The 18,719-nt window shown below is 49.8% G+C and overlaps 1 protein-coding gene across 8 annotated transcripts in view; it reads left to right on the top strand.

The window, feature by feature from the left end:
- SMC4 (structural maintenance of chromosomes 4) overlaps window positions 1-18,719 on the top strand; it is a 127,184-nt gene that overhangs the window by 96,375 nt on the left and 12,090 nt on the right. For all 8 annotated transcript variants that reach the window (XM_075068421.1, XM_032764822.2, XM_032764823.2 and 5 more), the window contains 3 exons: window positions 9,554-9,743; window positions 10,901-11,045; window positions 18,059-18,232. In XM_075068421.1, coding sequence (XP_074924522.1) covers window positions 9,554-9,743; window positions 10,901-11,045; window positions 18,059-18,232 — 509 coding nt within the window. The remainder of the gene's footprint in view (window positions 1-9,553; window positions 9,744-10,900; window positions 11,046-18,058; window positions 18,233-18,719) is intronic.

Raw genomic sequence — 18,719 nt, 5'->3', positions numbered from 1 at the left:
CAGCACGCAGAATCGCACGTGTTGCCAGGGAATATCTTCCGACGACGACACAGGGCGTACCACACTACTCCGGAATGGAATACTGAGCAAGCACACTCGAAGAACCACCGGGGCCCATCCTCCTGATCGACTAATCTCCGCTTACTCCTCCCTCCACAACTCTCCTACGACTACACACTCCCCACCCCCACACATATATAACACACACAATACAACACCCGCCCCTGAATTTCCACTCATGCATACCGACGAAGTGGGTATTACACCCATGAAAGCTCATGCCTCAAAAAATGTCTGCTTTAGTTATAAGATGCCCATCCCGGTTCCCCTACCGCTGCTTCACACAACAGGGTGGACAAATAAATTTTCAAGCAGACCTCTTTCAAAACAACGTGTGATATGCTGAAGATACGCATAACAATAAACTTACTACTGTTGCCTAATCCCATACCAATTTTGTAGTTTTAAGAAAACGGTCAAATACTAATGACAATACTGGTCCTCACCGCCAGCCTCTGACCTAAGAACTTTCAGAACAGTTTTCAACTTAGATCATTCAATGGACTCTAAATACACTACACCACACCCTCTTGCAAAATCAAGCCACCCTCTTATTTACCAGCGCCGCACCCTTCAGGACGCCCACTCTTACCGGTATCATCACCAGCACACATCTACAGCACCCCTGGCCTTACCCGGGCCCCTCAACGCACCACCCAAGGTCCATCTAGCCCAGTACCTGTCTAACACCACGTGGCCAATGACAGGACGCCCCCAGAGGACGACGTCCCTCAACACGGCAAACTGCATCAATGATCTCCCCTCTCCCCGCCACTCCCACCCCTCCACTCTCCTGCAGAGGCTCAGGGACACCATTCTTCCTCCATCCTGGCCTAATAGCTTAATGATCTCTAACCTCCATCGCAATCTTACCCCAGTTTCTCTTTAAACACCCCTGTTTCATAGCATTAGCCTTCACCTCTCAAGGTACGCCAGAGTTCCCAAAAGTTACTGTGGTGAGAACACTCTCTTTATTCTGTATTTCCACTGCTGCAAATATCATTCCTCATTTGGTGGACCTCAGAGTCTCTTGTATCCTCTGGACCAGTAATAACGTTCTTATTTACTTTCTCTCAAATCACTCATCATTCAGCACGCAGAATCGCACGTGTTGCCAGGGAATATCTTCCGACGACGACACAGGGCGTACCACACTACTCCGGAATGGAATACTGAGCAAGCACACTCGAAGAACCACCGGGGCCCATCCTCCTGATCGACTAATCTCCGCTTACTCCTCCCTCCACAACTCTCCTACGACTACACACTCCCCACCCCCACACATATATAACACACACAATACAACACCCGCCCCTGAATTTCCACTCATGCATACCGACGAAGTGGGTATTACACCCATGAAAGCTCATGCCTCAAAAAATGTCTGCTTTAGTTATAAGATGCCCATCCCGGTTCCCCTACCGCTGCTTCACACAACAGGGTGGACAAATAAATTTTCAAGCAGACCTCTTTCAAAACAACGTGTGATATGCTGAAGATACGCATAACAATAAACTTACTACTGTTGCCTAATCCCATACCAATTTTGTAGTTTTAAGAAAACGGTCAAATACTAATGACAATACTGGTCCTCACCGCCAGCCTCTGACCTAAGAACTTTCAGAACAGTTTTCAACTTAGATCATTCAATGGACTCTAAATACACTACACCACACCCTCTTGCAAAATCAAGCCACCCTCTTATTTACCAGCGCCGCACCCTTCAGGACGCCCACTCTTACCGGTATCATCACCAGCACACATCTACAGCACCCCTGGCCTTACCCGGGCCCCTCAACGCACCACCCAAGGTCCATCTAGCCCAGTACCTGTCTAACACCACGTGGCCAATGACAGGACGCCCCCAGAGGACGACGTCCCTCAACACGGCAAACTGCATCAATGATCTCCCCTCTCCCCGCCACTCCCACCCCTCCACTCTCCTGCAGAGGCTCAGGGACACCATTCTTCCTCCATCCTGGCCTAATAGCTTAATGATCTCTAACCTCCATCGCAATCTTACCCCAGTTTCTCTTTAAACACCCCTGTTTCATAGCATTAGCCTTCACCTCTCAAGGTACGCCAGAGTTCCCAAAAGTTACTGTGGTGAGAACACTCTCTTTATTCTGTATTTCCACTGCTGCAAATATCATTCCTCATTTGGTGGACCTCAGAGTCTCTTGTATCCTCTGGACCAGTAATAACGTTCTTATTTACTTTCTCTCAAATCACTCATCATTGGCAGAAGTTCTTCCTCAGCACCGGAGATGGCCGGTACCGCCAGAACGCCACGCCACCAACAGTCTCCAGCGCAGAAGTCAGCCCGGCACCGCTCCCTTTCACCTAAAGCGAAGAGGGCGAAGGCTCCTGCGGCTGCGGTTCTGGCACCGCAGTCTGAGCATGGGAAACCGTGCCGGCCGGCACCGCCATCTGCCACGACACCGGTTATCCCGGCACCGTCGACTCCGGCCAGGCAAGAGCTGTCGAGTCCGGTGCAAGACAGCTCCCCGGTGCAAGCCCTGGTCGAGCTCGCTGTTCCCACTACGCCGGAGACCTTTGCAACGGCGAGGGAACTGATAGCCCTAACTGAGCCTTCCCTGCCTCAACCCCCGGCACCGCCGGTGCGGGTCCTTTCGTCAATGGGGAAGCAGGCTATGCTCCGACCAGTGTCTCTAGGAGCAGCGGACAGGCACTGGTCGCAGTCGAGATCTCGGCACCACTCCCGCTCGCACCGCCGTTCGCCTTCACGACGTCGCTCGCAGTCCCGGCACCGTTCCCACTCCCGGCGCCGGTTGTACTCGCGGCACTGGTCCAAGTCCCGTTCCCTGGACCAGCATTCGGCACGACAGTCTACCTCCCTGCACCGCTCCCGACGGAGCCCATCCTACCGTCGTTACACCCGATCACGGTCAACCTCCCGGCACCGTGCTGGTCGTAGGTCCCGCTCCCGATCTCGGCACCGGTACGATTCCCGGTACCATTCTCCTGTGCGAAGTGACGTCCGGCACCAGTCTCACGGGCTAGCCGCTCCGCCTTGGCCGTCGAGACACCCCTCGGGTTCTTCCCGCCCAGACAGCACTCTCTACGGCGATGTGGACCCACACAGCTGTTTCCACCTGGAACACCAGGGACTGGACCAACCGCCGCAGTGGTCCTTCTGGACGCCTTGGGCGTACCACCAAGCCCAAGGCGATCCCACCACGGCATCGAGATCTGCAGTTTCTGCCCATCGGGTACCGGAGGCCTCCATCAGTCGCCCTCCCCCAGAGGAGGACGTTTCCACCGCGACCCAGGACCCAGAGGCCGCCCCAGAAACGGCCCCCCCTCTGGAACAAGAACCTCACGAGGAGCCTGCGGTCCCCGGTCTCTCCTCCTCCTCCTCGCCAGATGAGGCGGTGGCGGGCACTTCTACTTCGGGCCCGCCCCCCATCGACCTTTGGGCCCACCAGGACCTGCTCCGCAGCGTCGCGTTGAGCATCAACCTCCAGGCGGAGGAGGTTCCCGAAGTGGAGGACCCTGTCGTGGACATCCTGTCCTCCGATGCCCCGACGCGGGTAGCCCTGCCCTTTATCCGCTCCATTCAGGCAAGGGCGGACTCTATCTGGCAGTCTCCGGCGTCCATCCCTCCGACAAAAAAAGAAGGAGAGAGATGACTGGAAGGTTGCCGTTGTAATCTATCGATGATGTTTGTGCTACGTCGGCTCGCGCCCCCCCACACGAGCCTCAGAGCTGCCGCTCCTACCTCTCGGCAGAGGTTGGGGCACGATCAGGCCTGCCGGGTCTGGCAATGTCGAATTCAAAATAGAGGGCACGAGAGTACCAAGGTCCATATCGGGTGCACAGACTGCAAGATAATAGACGGACATAGTATCAATCGGAATGATTCAGAGCCACACGATTGGGCCCAGCTTTCGTCGGCTTTGACCTCTCCATAGTCTGAAGTAAATTCCATCTCGAGCAATTGCATATGGACTACAAGCATCACAGCCACAAGAGGATAAACAGAGTATAAAGACACATGCATGCAAATTAACAGGGTGTGGCTTAGTTCCTGGACCCGGGCGAGTGCGTGGGGCGGGTGGAATGTTTTTCCCTATGACAGCACAAACTCCCGTGATTGCATAGGATTACAAACGGCTGATCACACAATAAGCCTAGGCAAACATGCCTTGTATAAGAGATCGTACAATGGTATTCCGGGGGACTCCCAGAAATAGACTTGTCACTTGACTCGCCGTATCAATGGAGGCTATGTCTCTACTCGGACGCTAGTCCGCGCACGTGACTAGTCACATCGCGCCCCAATTCATGACGCGGTCTTGGTGCTAAGGGCCCCGGTGTGCGCTTACATCAATGCTCTGCGGGTCGCTGGTTCTAACATGGCGGCCTCGGTCCTGCAGGACGCTTGGTGTTTGGACCCATATCTGCGTTGAGGTCATACCTTAAGAAAAAATGGACCGAGGTAATCACAATGGGATACGGACGACACTCTCTCTCGCAGCAATTACATTCTGGTTAGCCTCCGTACGGTCCACGCAGGGAGAGCATCCGGCGCACGTGTCGGCATCTACTTACAGAGAAGGCTCGCGTTATCCTGACCATTCATCTCCCTCTGCTGGTGTCAAGACCCCCTTCTCTTGCATCGTATGAGAAGGAGTCTGTATGTCTGCGTTGTGCTCTATTTCTAGCCTATATGCCGCAATGCAACGCCTGTGGCTTGTCACATCTAATCAAGCATTGGACAATTAGGAAGACAGCATGGCAGATTCCGTTCATGTGAGACACAGCACGGAGTTGGAAGACTCACAGTAAGTCATTGGGTTCCATTAATCGGGACAATGATACAAAGAGCCATTGCTTGAGCTCGCTCTTGAGTGAGTCATATCATTGGCGCGACATTCTTGCGCGGCAACATAGTATACAGACGGGGATGCGCTGAGCAGTGTGAGAGGTGCGGACTGCGGAGCGTGTAAAAGCAGCATGCAGCAGACTTCGCGTGTGCGCTCGAGTAATCCACGTCCAATATATATTCGTACTAACCACAGACGTATTAGAGCGTGAGCTTTCATGGGTGAAATGCGAGGACGCGCTTCGTTGCGGTGGCTATTAAAAGATGGCGTCTTCGCGAGCTCCAATAGCGTACCAATCAGATCTATTAAGTGCCAAAGGACCTGTCTTTGCTGCTATTTCCTAAACAAGGGTGGGGCCGGGATGTAGATACCACCACTATTGATTGCAACACAAGGCAAGATGGGATTCGACCGCACTAACACACCTCACTCGAGCTACCTCGTGTAGGAAGGGCCCGATCAGGCTGTGGGGAATTTGTATAGCCACTCCCAATGGAGCCTTGTGGTTCGGCCCTCGTCTGTCCATGGCTTCCTACGTTGCTACACAGCGGCGCGACCGACAACGATTTATTGCGAGAACAAGCTTCGAAATCGCAGCGGGATTCGCTTATCACTAGAGGACCAGCAGTATGTTCCCATATCAACTCGTGGGTTATCGACTAATGCCCACTCACAGCTGCAATCTCACATACAATCGAGTGTTGGCTTTGCGTCCTCTCCTCGGGTCATCGGACAAAGGCCTTATCCTTTATCTCCGATTACGCAGGCAGACGGCGATATGCAGCTGTGGGTAGCGTCTTCAGGTTCTCAGCTCTCTCATTATGTTTGGCCGGCGGTCTCAGGCACTTCACGTGTGGAGAGGTCACAATCAGCGCCTGTAGCATGCCGGCCATCCGAATCATAACCTGGAGCGAGCGAGTGCCCGCGAGAGTGCCTGCTTGCGAGAGTACAGCTGCCCCCTCACACTCCCTCGCTCTTGGCTGAAGCGCAGATCAGGAGCCAAAGTCCAGAGCGAACCGTCGCGGCCACCGGTTACTCGAGTAGAGGAGCGTGACGAAGTGCACAAATCGGCATACGCCAAGGCACAGCAAAACAGCGTGCGGTCCGCCTTTTTGTCCTATCACTTGGACTGGGTGACAGGGGGAATAAACTCGAGGAGCTGTTCACCTGGTCGAGAGCAGCGACAACCCTGAGTTGCAATTAGGCAACCTACAAGGACCTATTCTCGGGTCAGTCTCAGACCAAGAACGGAACTCAATTGATCACTACGCCACAGCTGTGAGGAGATCTCGCGCGCTGAGGACCATGCGGAGCAGCTTCTCCAATCCGGACCAGACGTGCGAAGTCTTACACGTACTGACACCCCACCCTGTCCGCTGGCTGCGATGATTGAGGCGCTACAGAGCTGCCATCTGCTCTATCCCCAGTGCAGCAGGTGCTCCTGGGAAGCAGGAGCGTGAAACCCCGACAGAGCTACCTACGGCGCGAAATGGGAAGAGGTTCTCCTGCTGGTGTCAGACAACAACAAGTACAACCTACACAGCCTCCCATCCATGTGATTTTGGGAAATACCATGCAGCCTTCAAGACAACAGGGGCCTCTGCGCCTCATTCTTAGGCGCGGCACTAGCTGCCATTATCGACTTCCAATAAGGAGAAGGCCCTTCCATACGTCGTCTCGGTCACCCGATGGTCTGCGAGTCCTCAAGGGCGGAGCGCCTGTTCCCACAGGTCCGCCGCCCCGCCCCTTCCGGGACCTCAATCTGATTCTCCTCGAGGCTGAATGGCCCCTCTCTATCGAACCCTTGCAACCTGCTCCTCCTGTATCATGTGGAAGGTGGCGTTCCATGTGGCCTTGATTACATCGGCCTGGAGAGTGCTCGGAGCTCCCGCGCTCTTTGGTGGCGACCCACCTATCAGCACGATATACCATAAGGACAAGGTGCAGCTGACGCCGGCATCCGGCTTCCTTTACCAAGGTGGGTCTCCCTCCTTTCACCTTAACCAAGACATATGCCCCCGGTCTTTTATCTCTAAACCTCACGCATTCCCGTAGAGAAGCAGAGCCAGACACTCCCTCGCGATGTCGAGAGCGCTGGCCGTCTACATCAACGCAGCAACCTGACCTTTTTCTGTAAGACGTACCAATCTTTTTGTTGCCGCGTGCAGACAGGATGAAAAGTCCGCCCTGTCTCGTCTCAAACCAACGTCAGTCCTGGGTTACGACCTGCATTAGGACGTGCTAACGAGTTGCGCACGCCTCTCCAGGCCGGTGACTGCACATCCACGAGAAGCTCAGGGCCTCCTTGTTGCCTTCTCGGCCCATGTTCCATCGTACACTGACATATGCCGTGCAGCGACGTGGTCCTCGTGCATCTACCTTCTCTGCCCATTACGCCTTGGTGCAAACAGTCCAGGACAGCGATGAGCTCTTCGTTGGCTGTTTTGCATTCGACAGTCGCCCAACTCGACCGCCACCGCCCCCCACCCGCGCACCCCCCCCCCCTAGTGCTTGGGATTCACCTACGTGAAATGATATGAGCAAGCACTCGAAAGAATAAAAGAACGGTTACTCACACTTGGAACCTGTTGTTCTCGAGATGTGTTGCTCGTACCATTCCACACCCGCACTCGCTTACCCACCGTCGGAGTTAAGAATCCGCGAAGGAAGGAACTGAGGAGCGGACGGGTCGGCAGGGGTATATATGTTGGTCCGCAAAGCGCCACGCAAGGGGGCGCCGCCGACCTATGACGGGTGTGAGGGAATTCTCGACGAAGGCACAGGCGCGTGCGACACGACTACTTGGAATGATAGAGCAACACAAGTCTCGAAAGAACAAACGGGACAGAAGGTGAGAACTCTCTTTTCTAGCAGCTGAGGTGGTGAAAAACCAAGAGAGGAAGAATATCTGTCGTAGTTGGCAAGCCATGCACAGTCTTGTTCAATCCTGAGCTGATGGTGTCAAATTTGCAGATGAACTGAAGCTCAGCAGTTTCTCTTTGAAGTCTGGTCCTGAAGTTTTTTTGCTGCAGGATGGCCACCTTAAGGTCTGCTATAGTGTGGCCAGGGAAGTTGAAGTGCTCTCCTACAGGTTTTTGTATATTGCCATTCGTAATATCTGATTTGTGTCCATTTATCCTTTTGTGAAGAGTTCTTTAAAGGTCTTATAAATCTGTACCCTTCTGCTCATGAACTGTTTGGTCTCCAACATCTGAATTTGTTTTTGAATAGGCTTACAAAAGAGCCCTTTCAGTCTGTTGGATCTTGCTCTCTTATCACTTCCTACACTGTCACTTTCTTAGCCATTACTTTGCATAGGGGAGTCTTGTAGTTGGATGCACTATTGGCAGGGTTTTTTTTATGAGAGCAAAGCTGCTCCTGGGTCTGGCCCCACATTTGTAACAAAGATTGTTTCTGGTTTTTATTTCAATCACTGTCTCCACTGATATCTTTACAAAGCCACAATCATCCTGGAGAAAGTGGCGTTACACACCTGGATAGTAAGAGTGCTTTTGGCTACTGCTTAGAATTCTTAAACTCTTAACAGATTATCATTGTGACCTCTGGAGAAAACTAAGGGGCAGCCAGCTTGACCAAAGGATATCTAACTGGTTACGGCTTTGTATTTAATCCTGCCAGAAGAGCTAGTTGACTTAAAACAGTGGTTAGCTATCCTGGCAAGCAGAGCTACAGAAGCTTAGAATAGGCGTGCATATGATGCATAACCAGAGGAGTTAAGGGAAGGGAGATCAGTGCTATAGTTGCTGTAAGTTTGTATGGAAGTCAAAGGTGGAGTTCTGAAAAGAAATTATAGATGCCAGAAGGAGCTGGTGAGCTTTCTTGCCTGAAAATTAGGCTGGTAGTCTGATGAGAGCCCTAAAGCTGGCTATGGACTCTGGCCACATGGGAGGGCAGATTGTAAAAGTGGAAAGGCTCAGGAGATGTACCATTTCTTTCAGCTGAATTCAACTCCTTTTTTGGTAGCGGTTGTATTTTTAGTAAAAACTCTTCGTATTTTTTGGACATAGATGGCTTTATATTCAACACACAATTCTGTGGTATCTAAATATGGGCTGCCGATGTTCAAAAAAAGTTTTTTAAATATATTAAAAACTACTGAATAAGGGCTAATTATTAGTTCTTTCAGTGCTAGCCTCTTCCAAACTTTGACAGTCAAATGAATGGAGAAGATAATACTTATGGTATTGTCTGGAAGGTTATTGACAAGGGTTTTCTGTAGCCACATAATGCATCCAAGGACAGTGATGCAGTAATGGATTCTGGTTAGGTCTACATTAGAAACTTTTGCCAGTGTAGTAATGTCTGCTAGAGGTGTGAGCTTTTGTGACATTTCTACAGGGGCATAAGTGTTTTTGGCTTACGTACATTATTTTGTTCAGGGAACTGGTATAAGCCATACTGGCAAAAGCACTTTTTTTACTGTATAACCTATGTGTACATGAGGAGGGCTTGCTTGTATAGGTATGTCAGCAGACCTCTAATTTAGACTTAGCGTGTTTGTTTTTAGCACTGAAAATAATAATGTGAACTGACTGAAAATTAAATTCAGTCCTCCTGTTAAAAATATTCAATTGCTATCATTTTTGTTTAACAATCTGATTCTCAAACTTTTGTATTGACAGATTATGAGAGTGTTGCTGAAAAGGCTAGTAAAGTGGAAAGCGAAGTTAAAAGATTACATAATCTCATAATTGAGATCAATAATCATAAACTTAAAGCTCAGCAAGACAAACTTGATAAGATAAACAAGGAAATAGATGAGTGTGCTTCTGCTATTACTAAAGCCCACGTGGCAATCAAGACTGCAGACAGGTAAACACTTTTTTGTGAGCTCAAGTTAACACATCATCACTGAGACTGTAGTGGTGATATGCTTTTATGTTGGTCACTTCAAAAACATGAATCCCTTGTTCCTAAGGTTTGTCAGCTTAGGGGTCATGACCACCTTCTCTTTCTTTTAGAGGGAAGGGAGTTGGGAGGGATACACACTTTTTCTGTCTTCTAACATGGGGCTGATTGTGATAGAGAAAAGAGTGAGAACCACTACCCTAACAAATAGGTTAGTATACTGATGTTATAGAAAATCTCTACACCTCAGTTTTTCTAAGTCAACTGCCTGTGGTGTGGCCTCATGAGTGGGTCATTTTTAGTGTCAATTAGATTCAGATTCTCTGCTTCCCAGTCTAGTGTTTAGTTCATGGCAAATATTTTAATGCATTCACTGGGAATACAAAAACATCTTTCCAACTGCAGCTGAGTTATAAACTCTTCACTAGCTTTTTTTAATCTATATTGATGGTAATTCACCATTTTGAGTAGATGTGGCTAGTGTCATTGGTGTCTGCAGCACACTTATTAACCAACAGGTCCTTGACTAAAACCTCTTTGAATTCAAAATATTAATATCTCCCAGTTGTAGTCCTCATACCAAACATGGCTGCATCACAGGAAAAAAGAAACGTAATTTTTGTACATTATTACAACAATGACTTTTTAGTTATCTGATGCAAATGGCAACCTCAGTTGTTTTTCTATAATCATTTGCCTATAATGAACGAATGTACAAAATCTTAAGATGCAAGTTCACTTGAACAACTGAAAACTGAAAAGGCTGATCTTTTGGTGACCTCTGCCAGAAAAAAACTGGGGATATGTTGTATACGCAGCAATCCATAACAAATGCATACACCAAATGTCAAGATTCTAACTCAGTGACAACACAAATTAAGTAATCCTATTACAAGCATCTGTTGTAGGTATGGATTCAGGAAGGAAGACCCCATTTATTATAGTATTTCCCAGGGATAAAAATTGGAATGTAAATAATAAAGTAATCCTTATCTGTTCATGATTACATATAACACACATATTTTCTCTGTAAACAAGACTAATTGTGTGCTCCAGACCTTTAAATTTTTACCATAATTGTAAGTTAATAAGCAAACCTCTTAAATACCTATTTTATTCAGAAATCTCAAAAAATCAGAAGAATCTGTCCTTCGAACTGAGAAGGAAATTGGAGATAATGAAAAGGAAATGAAAGATCTAACAGAAGAGTTAACAACATTGGAAGAGAAAGCTACTGAAGTTATGAATAACTGCAAACAAGCTGAAGTAGGTGTAATATTGGTTCTTTGTGCTTCTTCCAAAAGGATGTACTTCACAGGACTAATAACTAGTTCTTCGAGTGATTACTCATATCCATTCCAGTTAGGTCTGCGCGCGCCACGTGCACGTTAGTCGGAAGATTTTTACCCTAGCAACACTCGGTGGGTCGGTTGGGTGCCCCCTGGAGTGGCACCGCCATGGCGCCGGATATATACCCCTGCCGACCCAACTGCCCCTCAGTTCCTTCTTACTGCCCATGTCGGTCGTTGGAACAGTGGAGGGTGGCTTAGCTGATCTCCACCTCCCTAGCTACTCGTAGTTTTCTCGTTGTTCTTGTGTATATAGTTCAAATTTTTATAGTTACAGTTAATTATTTTCTTTAACATAGTTAGTGTATATAGTTAAGAGGGGTTCGGGAATTAGCCCCTTCCCCTCACCCGCTGCCGGGGCCCATGCCCGGTTCACCAGGTTTCAAACCGTGCTCGGCCTGTCACAAGCCAATGCCTACAGGAGATCCTCACGACTCCTGCCTTAAGTGCCTTGGGGAATCCCACCTCGCAGATAAGTGTCGCATTTGCAAGGTCTTCAAGCCGCGGACCAAAAAGGAGCGGGACTTTCGTCTTAGACAGCTCCTGATGGAGGCAGCTCTTACTCATCCACCATCGCCACTAAGCGCCGGACAGCCCACACCGGGGAGAAGTGCATCTTCGGCACCGGAGCACACCAGTACCACTAAGGCCCCTCGGCACCAACCGTCACCGGCCCAGATGTCTGCTCGGCAGTGTTCCCTCTCCCCGCAGGTAAAAAAACATAAGACTCCTGCGACTTCCGTGTCCACGCCGCAGTTGGAGCATCCGCCTAAGTTGGACCGCCTGGCACCGACAACTGCTGTGGCACTGACAATTTCAGCACCGTCGATTCTGGTCCCACAAGAGCCATCGAATCCAATGCCTGACAGCTCCCTGGCACGCGCCATGGTTGAGCTTACTATTCCCTCCACACCAGAGGCTCTCTCTACGGCAAAGGAACTGATTGCACTGACGGAGTCTGCCCTGCCTCAACCCCCGGCACCGCTGGTGCGGGTTATACAGTCCATAGGCAAGCCTGCCCTACTGAGACCATCCTCCGTCGGCACCACTGAGAGGCACCGATCACGATTGCGGTCCCTCCAGCATTCTCGGTCCCATCGCCGATCCCCGTCCCGATGCCATTCGCAGTCCTGGTACCGTTCTCCATCTCGGTACCAGTCACACTCGTGGCACCGTTCAAGACCCAGTTCACCGGCTCGGTACTCTCGGTACCGATCAAGCTCATGGCACCGCACCTCTCGCAGCCACTCACAGCATTGAGCTTCGAGATCCCGGTCGACCTCCTGGCACCGTTCCGGTCGCAGGTCCCGATCTCGTTCCCACTACTAGTATAGCGCCTGGTACTGCTCTGTGCTGCAGCGTACAGACAGACTACCCAGGGAAGGAGACCATTCTCAGGGGTTTTCAGCTCCTCCTTGGCCGTCTCACCATGCATCTATGTCATCCCATGCGGACAGTGCGTCCTATGCACAGGACCGTAACTTAGATGTTCCCAGCCATGTCTTTCAAAAACCCAGGCTCAAGACCAAGGACCTCATCAGTGGTCCTTCTGGACACCTTGGGCATATCACCAAGCCCAAGGTGGACCTCCAGTGCCATCACGCTCCGTGCCTTCAGAGCACTGGGTGCCGGAGGCTACTGTTAGCCGCCCCCTTCCTGCAGGTACAGAGGACGCTCCCATTCGGGCACCAGACCCTCAGGTCCCACCGGAGCCAGACATCGCCCAAGTCCACGAGACAACGGAGGACCCGATTGTCCCTGGCCTTTCTTCTTCCTCTTTTCCAGATGAAGCGGTGGCAGGGACATCCTCCTCGGTCCCTCCTCCAATTGACCTAAGGTCACATCAAGACCTCCTGAGATGGGTGGCTCTGAATATGAACCTCCAGGTGGAGGAGGTTCTGGAGATAGAGGACGCAGTGGTAGATATTTTGTCGGCTGACACTCCTACAAGGGTGGCCTTACCATTTATTTGGACGATCCAAGTGAATCGGACTGATACCATCTGACAGTCTCCAGCATCTATTCCGCCCACAGCTCGGGGAGTTGACAGGAAGTACGTGGTGCCCTCTGTGAGGTACGAGTACCTGTATGTACACCCTGCTCCAGAAGCAAAGGAGGCTAGGCGCATGGATTTATTGCTGTTGAAGAAGGAAAGAAGGTGGCGAGAACTTCTCTCCAGGCCTCCCTTAGACGCAGTTGACTCCGCGGCCAGAACTCTGGGTTCAGGAATTACCATGAGGCTAATATGGCTTAAGGTGTCAGGCCTTCCACCTGAATTACAGCATATGATACAGAACTTGCCCTTCGAAGGTCAGGGCCAATTTTCGGAAAATACTGACCCTAGGCTGCAGAGTCGAAGAACAATAGGGTGATCATGCGCTCACTCAGGATGCACACACCGCAGACTCAGCGCCGACCCCAGCCTCAGCGCCCTTACCCCCCGGCTAGACAGCGGCAGGACTTCAGCAGGAGGCGTGGACGAGGCAATCGTAGACGGCAGTCCGGACCCCAAGGGGGTCAGAATCACAGCCCCGCCAAACCACCCACGAGACCTAAACCAAACTTTTGAAGGCGCGCCCGAGGGCGACGTACCAGTTGTTCAACAGGATCCTTTCCCTCCCTTTTGCAACCACCTTCCTCTTTCCTCCCTGCGTGGACCCAACTAACTTCAGATCGTTGGGTCTTATACACGGTAGAATTTGGATATCGCCTTCAGTTTATTTCGCCCCACCCCCCCATCGTCCCTCTTCAGGGACCCCTCTCACGAGCAAATCCTCTTGCAAGAGGTACGGTCCCTCCTTGCCATGAGAGCTATAGAGGAGGTACTGGAGGACTTGAAGGGCAACGGGTTCTACTCCTGCTATTTTCTAATCCCCAAGGCAAAGGGAGGTCTCAGACCAGTTCTAGACCTGCGGGGACTCAACAAGTTCTTGATAAAGTTGAAGTTCCGCATGATGTCCCTGGGGGCCATCATCCCATCCTTGGATCCTGGAGACTGGTATGCCTCCCTTGATATGAAGGACGCATATTTTCACATTGCCATTTATCCTCCGCACAGACGGTACCTCAGGTTTGTGGTCAGCCATCAACATTTCCAATTTATGGTCCTTCCGTTTGGCCTCTCCACAGCCCCAAGAGTGTTCACAAAGTGTATGGCCGTATTCGCTGCCTCCCTCCGTCGTCGACGCATACACGTCTTCCCGTATCTCGACGATTGGTTCATTCGCAGGGTCTCCGAGACCCAAGTAACGTGGGCATCGTCAAGGCATCGTCAAGGACCTAGTCATCCAACTAGGCCTGGTGGTCAACCTAGAGAAATCTAATCTGGTTCCCACACAAAGAATAGAGTTCATTGGGGCCATTCTGGACTCCAATCTTGCCAGGGCCTGCTTAACACAGCCGCTGTTTCACGCAATGATATCGATTATACAAGGCCTACAAAAATTGCCAACCACTTCAGCTCGAACTTGTCTCGGCCTCCTGGGTCACATGGCTGCCTGCACATTCGTGACCAAGCACGCCAGGCTACGCCTACGTCCCCTTCAAATTTGGCTCTCCTCAGTATACCACCCAGGGAGACACAATATAGACAGGATCCTCACGGTTCCCCCGAAACTCCTAGGCTGCCTCGACTGGTGGTTGACGCCCTCCTTGGTGTGTGCAGGGATGCTGTTCCATCCACCCCAGCCTTCTATGGCCCTGACAACGAATGCTCGGCTGGGGTGCTCACCTCGGACATCTTTGCACTCAAGGCCTTTGGTCATCTCAGGAGCTGGCCTTGCACATCAATGTCCGAGAGTTGAGAGCAGTCCGCCTTGCATGCCAGGCATTTCAACAGCTTCTGCAAGGCCGTTGTGTCTGTGTTCACAGACAACACAACGGCCATGTATTACATAAACAAACGGGGGGGACATGGTCCTCCCCCCTTTGTCAGGAAGCCATTCAACTCTGGGACTTTTGTATAGCCCATTCGATAGACCTGGTAGCGTCCTTTCTCCCAGGGGTTCGGAACACTCTGCTGGATCGACTCAGCAGATCCTTTCGCTCTGATGAGTGGTCGATCCGTCCGGGCATTATTCATTCTGTTTTTCGGAAGTAGGGATTTCCCCACATAGACCTCTTCACTTCCCGTGAGAACAGGAAATGCTAGGTGTTCTGCTCCTTCCAAGGTCTTTCCCCGGGCTCGATCTCGGACGCTTTCCTGATACCATGGACGAGCCAATTGTTTTACTCCTTTCCACCGTTCCCGCTGGTTCACAGGGTCCTGCTAAAGCTCCGCAGGGATGGAGCTCGCTTGATCATGATCACCCCACCGTGGCACAGGCAGCACTGGTACACCATGTTGCTCGACCTGTCGATAGCCAGCCCAATTACCCTGCCTCTTCTCCCAGACCTCATAACTCAGGACCACGGCAGACTTCACCACCCAGACCTGCAGTCCCTTCACCTCACGGCATGGCTCCTGCATGGTTGAGCCAGTCAGAGTTAAGCTGCTCTGCCTCAGTACAACAAATACTCCTGGATAGCAGGAAACCTTCCACTTGGTCTACGTATCTGGCCAAGTGGAAGCGTTTCTCCTGCTGGTGCGAAACGCAAAATATTACTCCCACCGAGATCTCGACCCTCACCATCCTGGACTACCTCTGGTCTCTCAAACAGCAGGGCTTAGCGGTATCATCATTGAGGGTGCACTTGACAGCCACTTCTACCTTCCACCCAGGGGAGAGTGGCCGCTCCATGTTTTCACACCCTATGGTTTCCAAGTTCCTCAAGGGCTTGGAGCGCCTATACCCCCAAGTATGCCGCCCTGCCCCTACCTGGGACCTCAGCCTGGTCTTAACCAGACTTTTATGTCTCCACTATTCGAACCGTTAGCAACTTGCTCGCTGCTATACCTGTCCTGGAAGACAGTTTTCCTCATAGCCATTACATCGGCCAGACGAGTCTCCGAGCTTTGGGCGCTCACGGTGGACACACCGTATACTGTATTTCACAAGGACAAGGTGCAGTTGCGACCACACCCAGCGTTCCTCCCTAAGGTGGTATAGGCCTTCTATATCAATCAGGACATCTTCCTTCCGGTCTTCTTCCCGAAGCTGCACTCATCATGACGGAAGCAACAATTGCACTCCCTAGATGTCCGTAGGGCGCTTGCGTTTTATATCAAACAGACGAAGCCCTTTCGTAAATCACCCCAATTCTTCGTCGCAGTGGCAGACCAAATGAAGGGCCTACCTGTCTCCTCCCAGAGGATCTCCTCTTCGGTGACGGCGTGCGACTTGGTTCATGTTCCCTCGTGCCATCTCACCGCACATTCTACCAGGGCTCAGGCTTCATCTGCTGCCTTCCTGGCTCGTGTACCAATCCAGGAAATATGTTGCGCAGCTACCTGATCCTCAGTCCGCACCTTTGCTTCGCATTATGCTCTGGTTCAACAGTCTAAGATGATGCAGCCTTTGGCTCAGCAGTTTCGCATTCTACCACATCTCACTCCGACCCCACAGCCTAGGTAAGGCTTGGGAATCACCTAACTGGAATGGATATGAGCAATCACTCGAAGAAGAAAAGACTGTTATTCACCTTTGTAACTGTTGTTCTTCGAGATGTGTTGCTCATATCCATTTCAAACCCGCCCTCCTTCCCCACGTTGGAGTAGCTGGCAAGAAGGAACTGAGGGGCGGTTGGGCCGGCAGGGGTATCTATCCGGCGCCATGGTGGCACCACTCCAGGGCGCACCCAGCCAACCCACCGAGGGTTGCTAGGGTAAAAATCTTTTGACGAACATACACGCGGCGCGCGCACACCTAACTGGAATGGATATGAGCAACACATCTCAAAGAACAACAGTTACAAAGGTGAATAACCATCTTTTTCTACAGGCAAAGATTATGGATAAGGAGGCTTGCAATCTTATCAGAGTTTTGTGGCAAGCAGACTTTCACTAAGTGCTAGTGAATTTTCTTAGCTATTGGCATCTAAGGTCTAGGCATAACATTACCAAAAGGGTTGCAAGTTTAGCAAGGTCTTTTGTGAGGCCTAAAGTGCCTTGTGCTCTTTGTTGCAGAACCAACATGAAAGCAGATGTTAAATATTTTGCCCTACTTGACCCAGTTTTCAGGCAGTTTTTAAATTTAGAATTTTTTACCTCCGAGTTAACCTTGCTCCATTCTTCTGAGGTTAACCAACAAAATTTACAAAAATGCTGATCTGAGGTGCTTAAAGCAGAATTCTTCATTTCAAATTGCACCTAAAAACTAAGCAGGCTGCCTTAATGGGAGAAAACGTGCAAACAAGAAATCAAGATGGGGAAATGGTGCTCTTGGTTTGTTTAAGGGTAACCTAGAAGCCAAGGCCTGTATGTTATACAATAACATGGGTATGCAAATAGCAGCATAATTCTCCTCTTTTAAATTGCTGCATAAATTGGCAAAAATGATGCTGTCTTGTCTTCTCTACTCTTTTTTCCGAGAGAAGAGGGGAGGCATCCAGTGGCAGAAGTTGGGGAGTGTTGGAGTATAATCACCTACCTTAGCTGACCCTCATCCATGGGTCAGCAGAGAGCAAATACCAGGCAATCTGGGTGTCTGATGTTCCCAGGAGTAAGGCAGCTTCTATGACACCGTCCCTACCTACGGGAACTGACTGTGTTCCAAAGCATATTTGTAACAGAATTAATATAATCCAACTCTGCAAATTCAAACACAGATTTCAAGACATACTTTCACAGAGTGGTTTGTTCAGATTCAGAATCTAGTTTAAAACAAATGCTAGCAAAAATGTTTCTTCGGTGTATATTCAGGTTTTAACTGGTACTTCTTTAAAACTATGGAGACTATAACAAACTTTTAAAAATTATAGGACTGGAAATGCAGACTTTTCCCAAAAAACCAACTGAACTTTACCTTCACATTTTTTGGTGTTTCTACTTAGGAGTCATTACCAGAGGTTCAGGAGGAGTATCGCAATTTGCTTCAAGAGATGAAAGCAATTCAAGAAGATGAACATGCTCTTCAAAAAGAGGCTCTTAATATTAGACTTAAAATTGAACAAATAGACAGTCATATTGGTGAGCATCAATCAAAGATTAAATATTGGCAAAGAGAGGTAAGAGATTTAATACTTAATATTTTATTTTGGTTTCATATTTTGAACTGTAAACCATGAGCGATTAATCTCAGTGTGGTGACAATTTGTCTCCTGATAAATGGTGAATATAACCAAAAATCTTTTTAAAAACTTAATTTTTAAAAGAACCTTGGTATAGAGTATATTTTCTTGAAATGTGATGGCTCTGAAAAGCAACTATGAAAATGGCACCTTCCTTTTCAATCAACCTGCTCTCTCTGTGATTCATTTTGATCATTCATTCATTATGATCAAAAGATACCTGGACTAGGAACTCCAGTCCAGTTTCTATGCCCTGGCACCCTACTTTGGTGTAAGTTGATGAAGGCGTGGCTCATATTCCTTGGAGCCATTGAGACCATACAATGGACAAAAGGAGAAGAGTTTTGATTCCAAATACTTCCTGGTAGATCAAAAAGTTAAAGGTTCCTGCTCATCCTAAAACTCAGGGATCTAAATCAATGCA

This window comes from Chelonoidis abingdonii, chromosome 8 (assembly GCF_003597395.2).
Source record: "Chelonoidis abingdonii isolate Lonesome George chromosome 8, CheloAbing_2.0, whole genome shotgun sequence".
Classification (NCBI taxonomy): Eukaryota; Metazoa; Chordata; order Testudines; family Testudinidae; genus Chelonoidis; species Chelonoidis abingdonii.
This window is presented reverse-complemented; position numbering and strand designations above follow the sequence as displayed.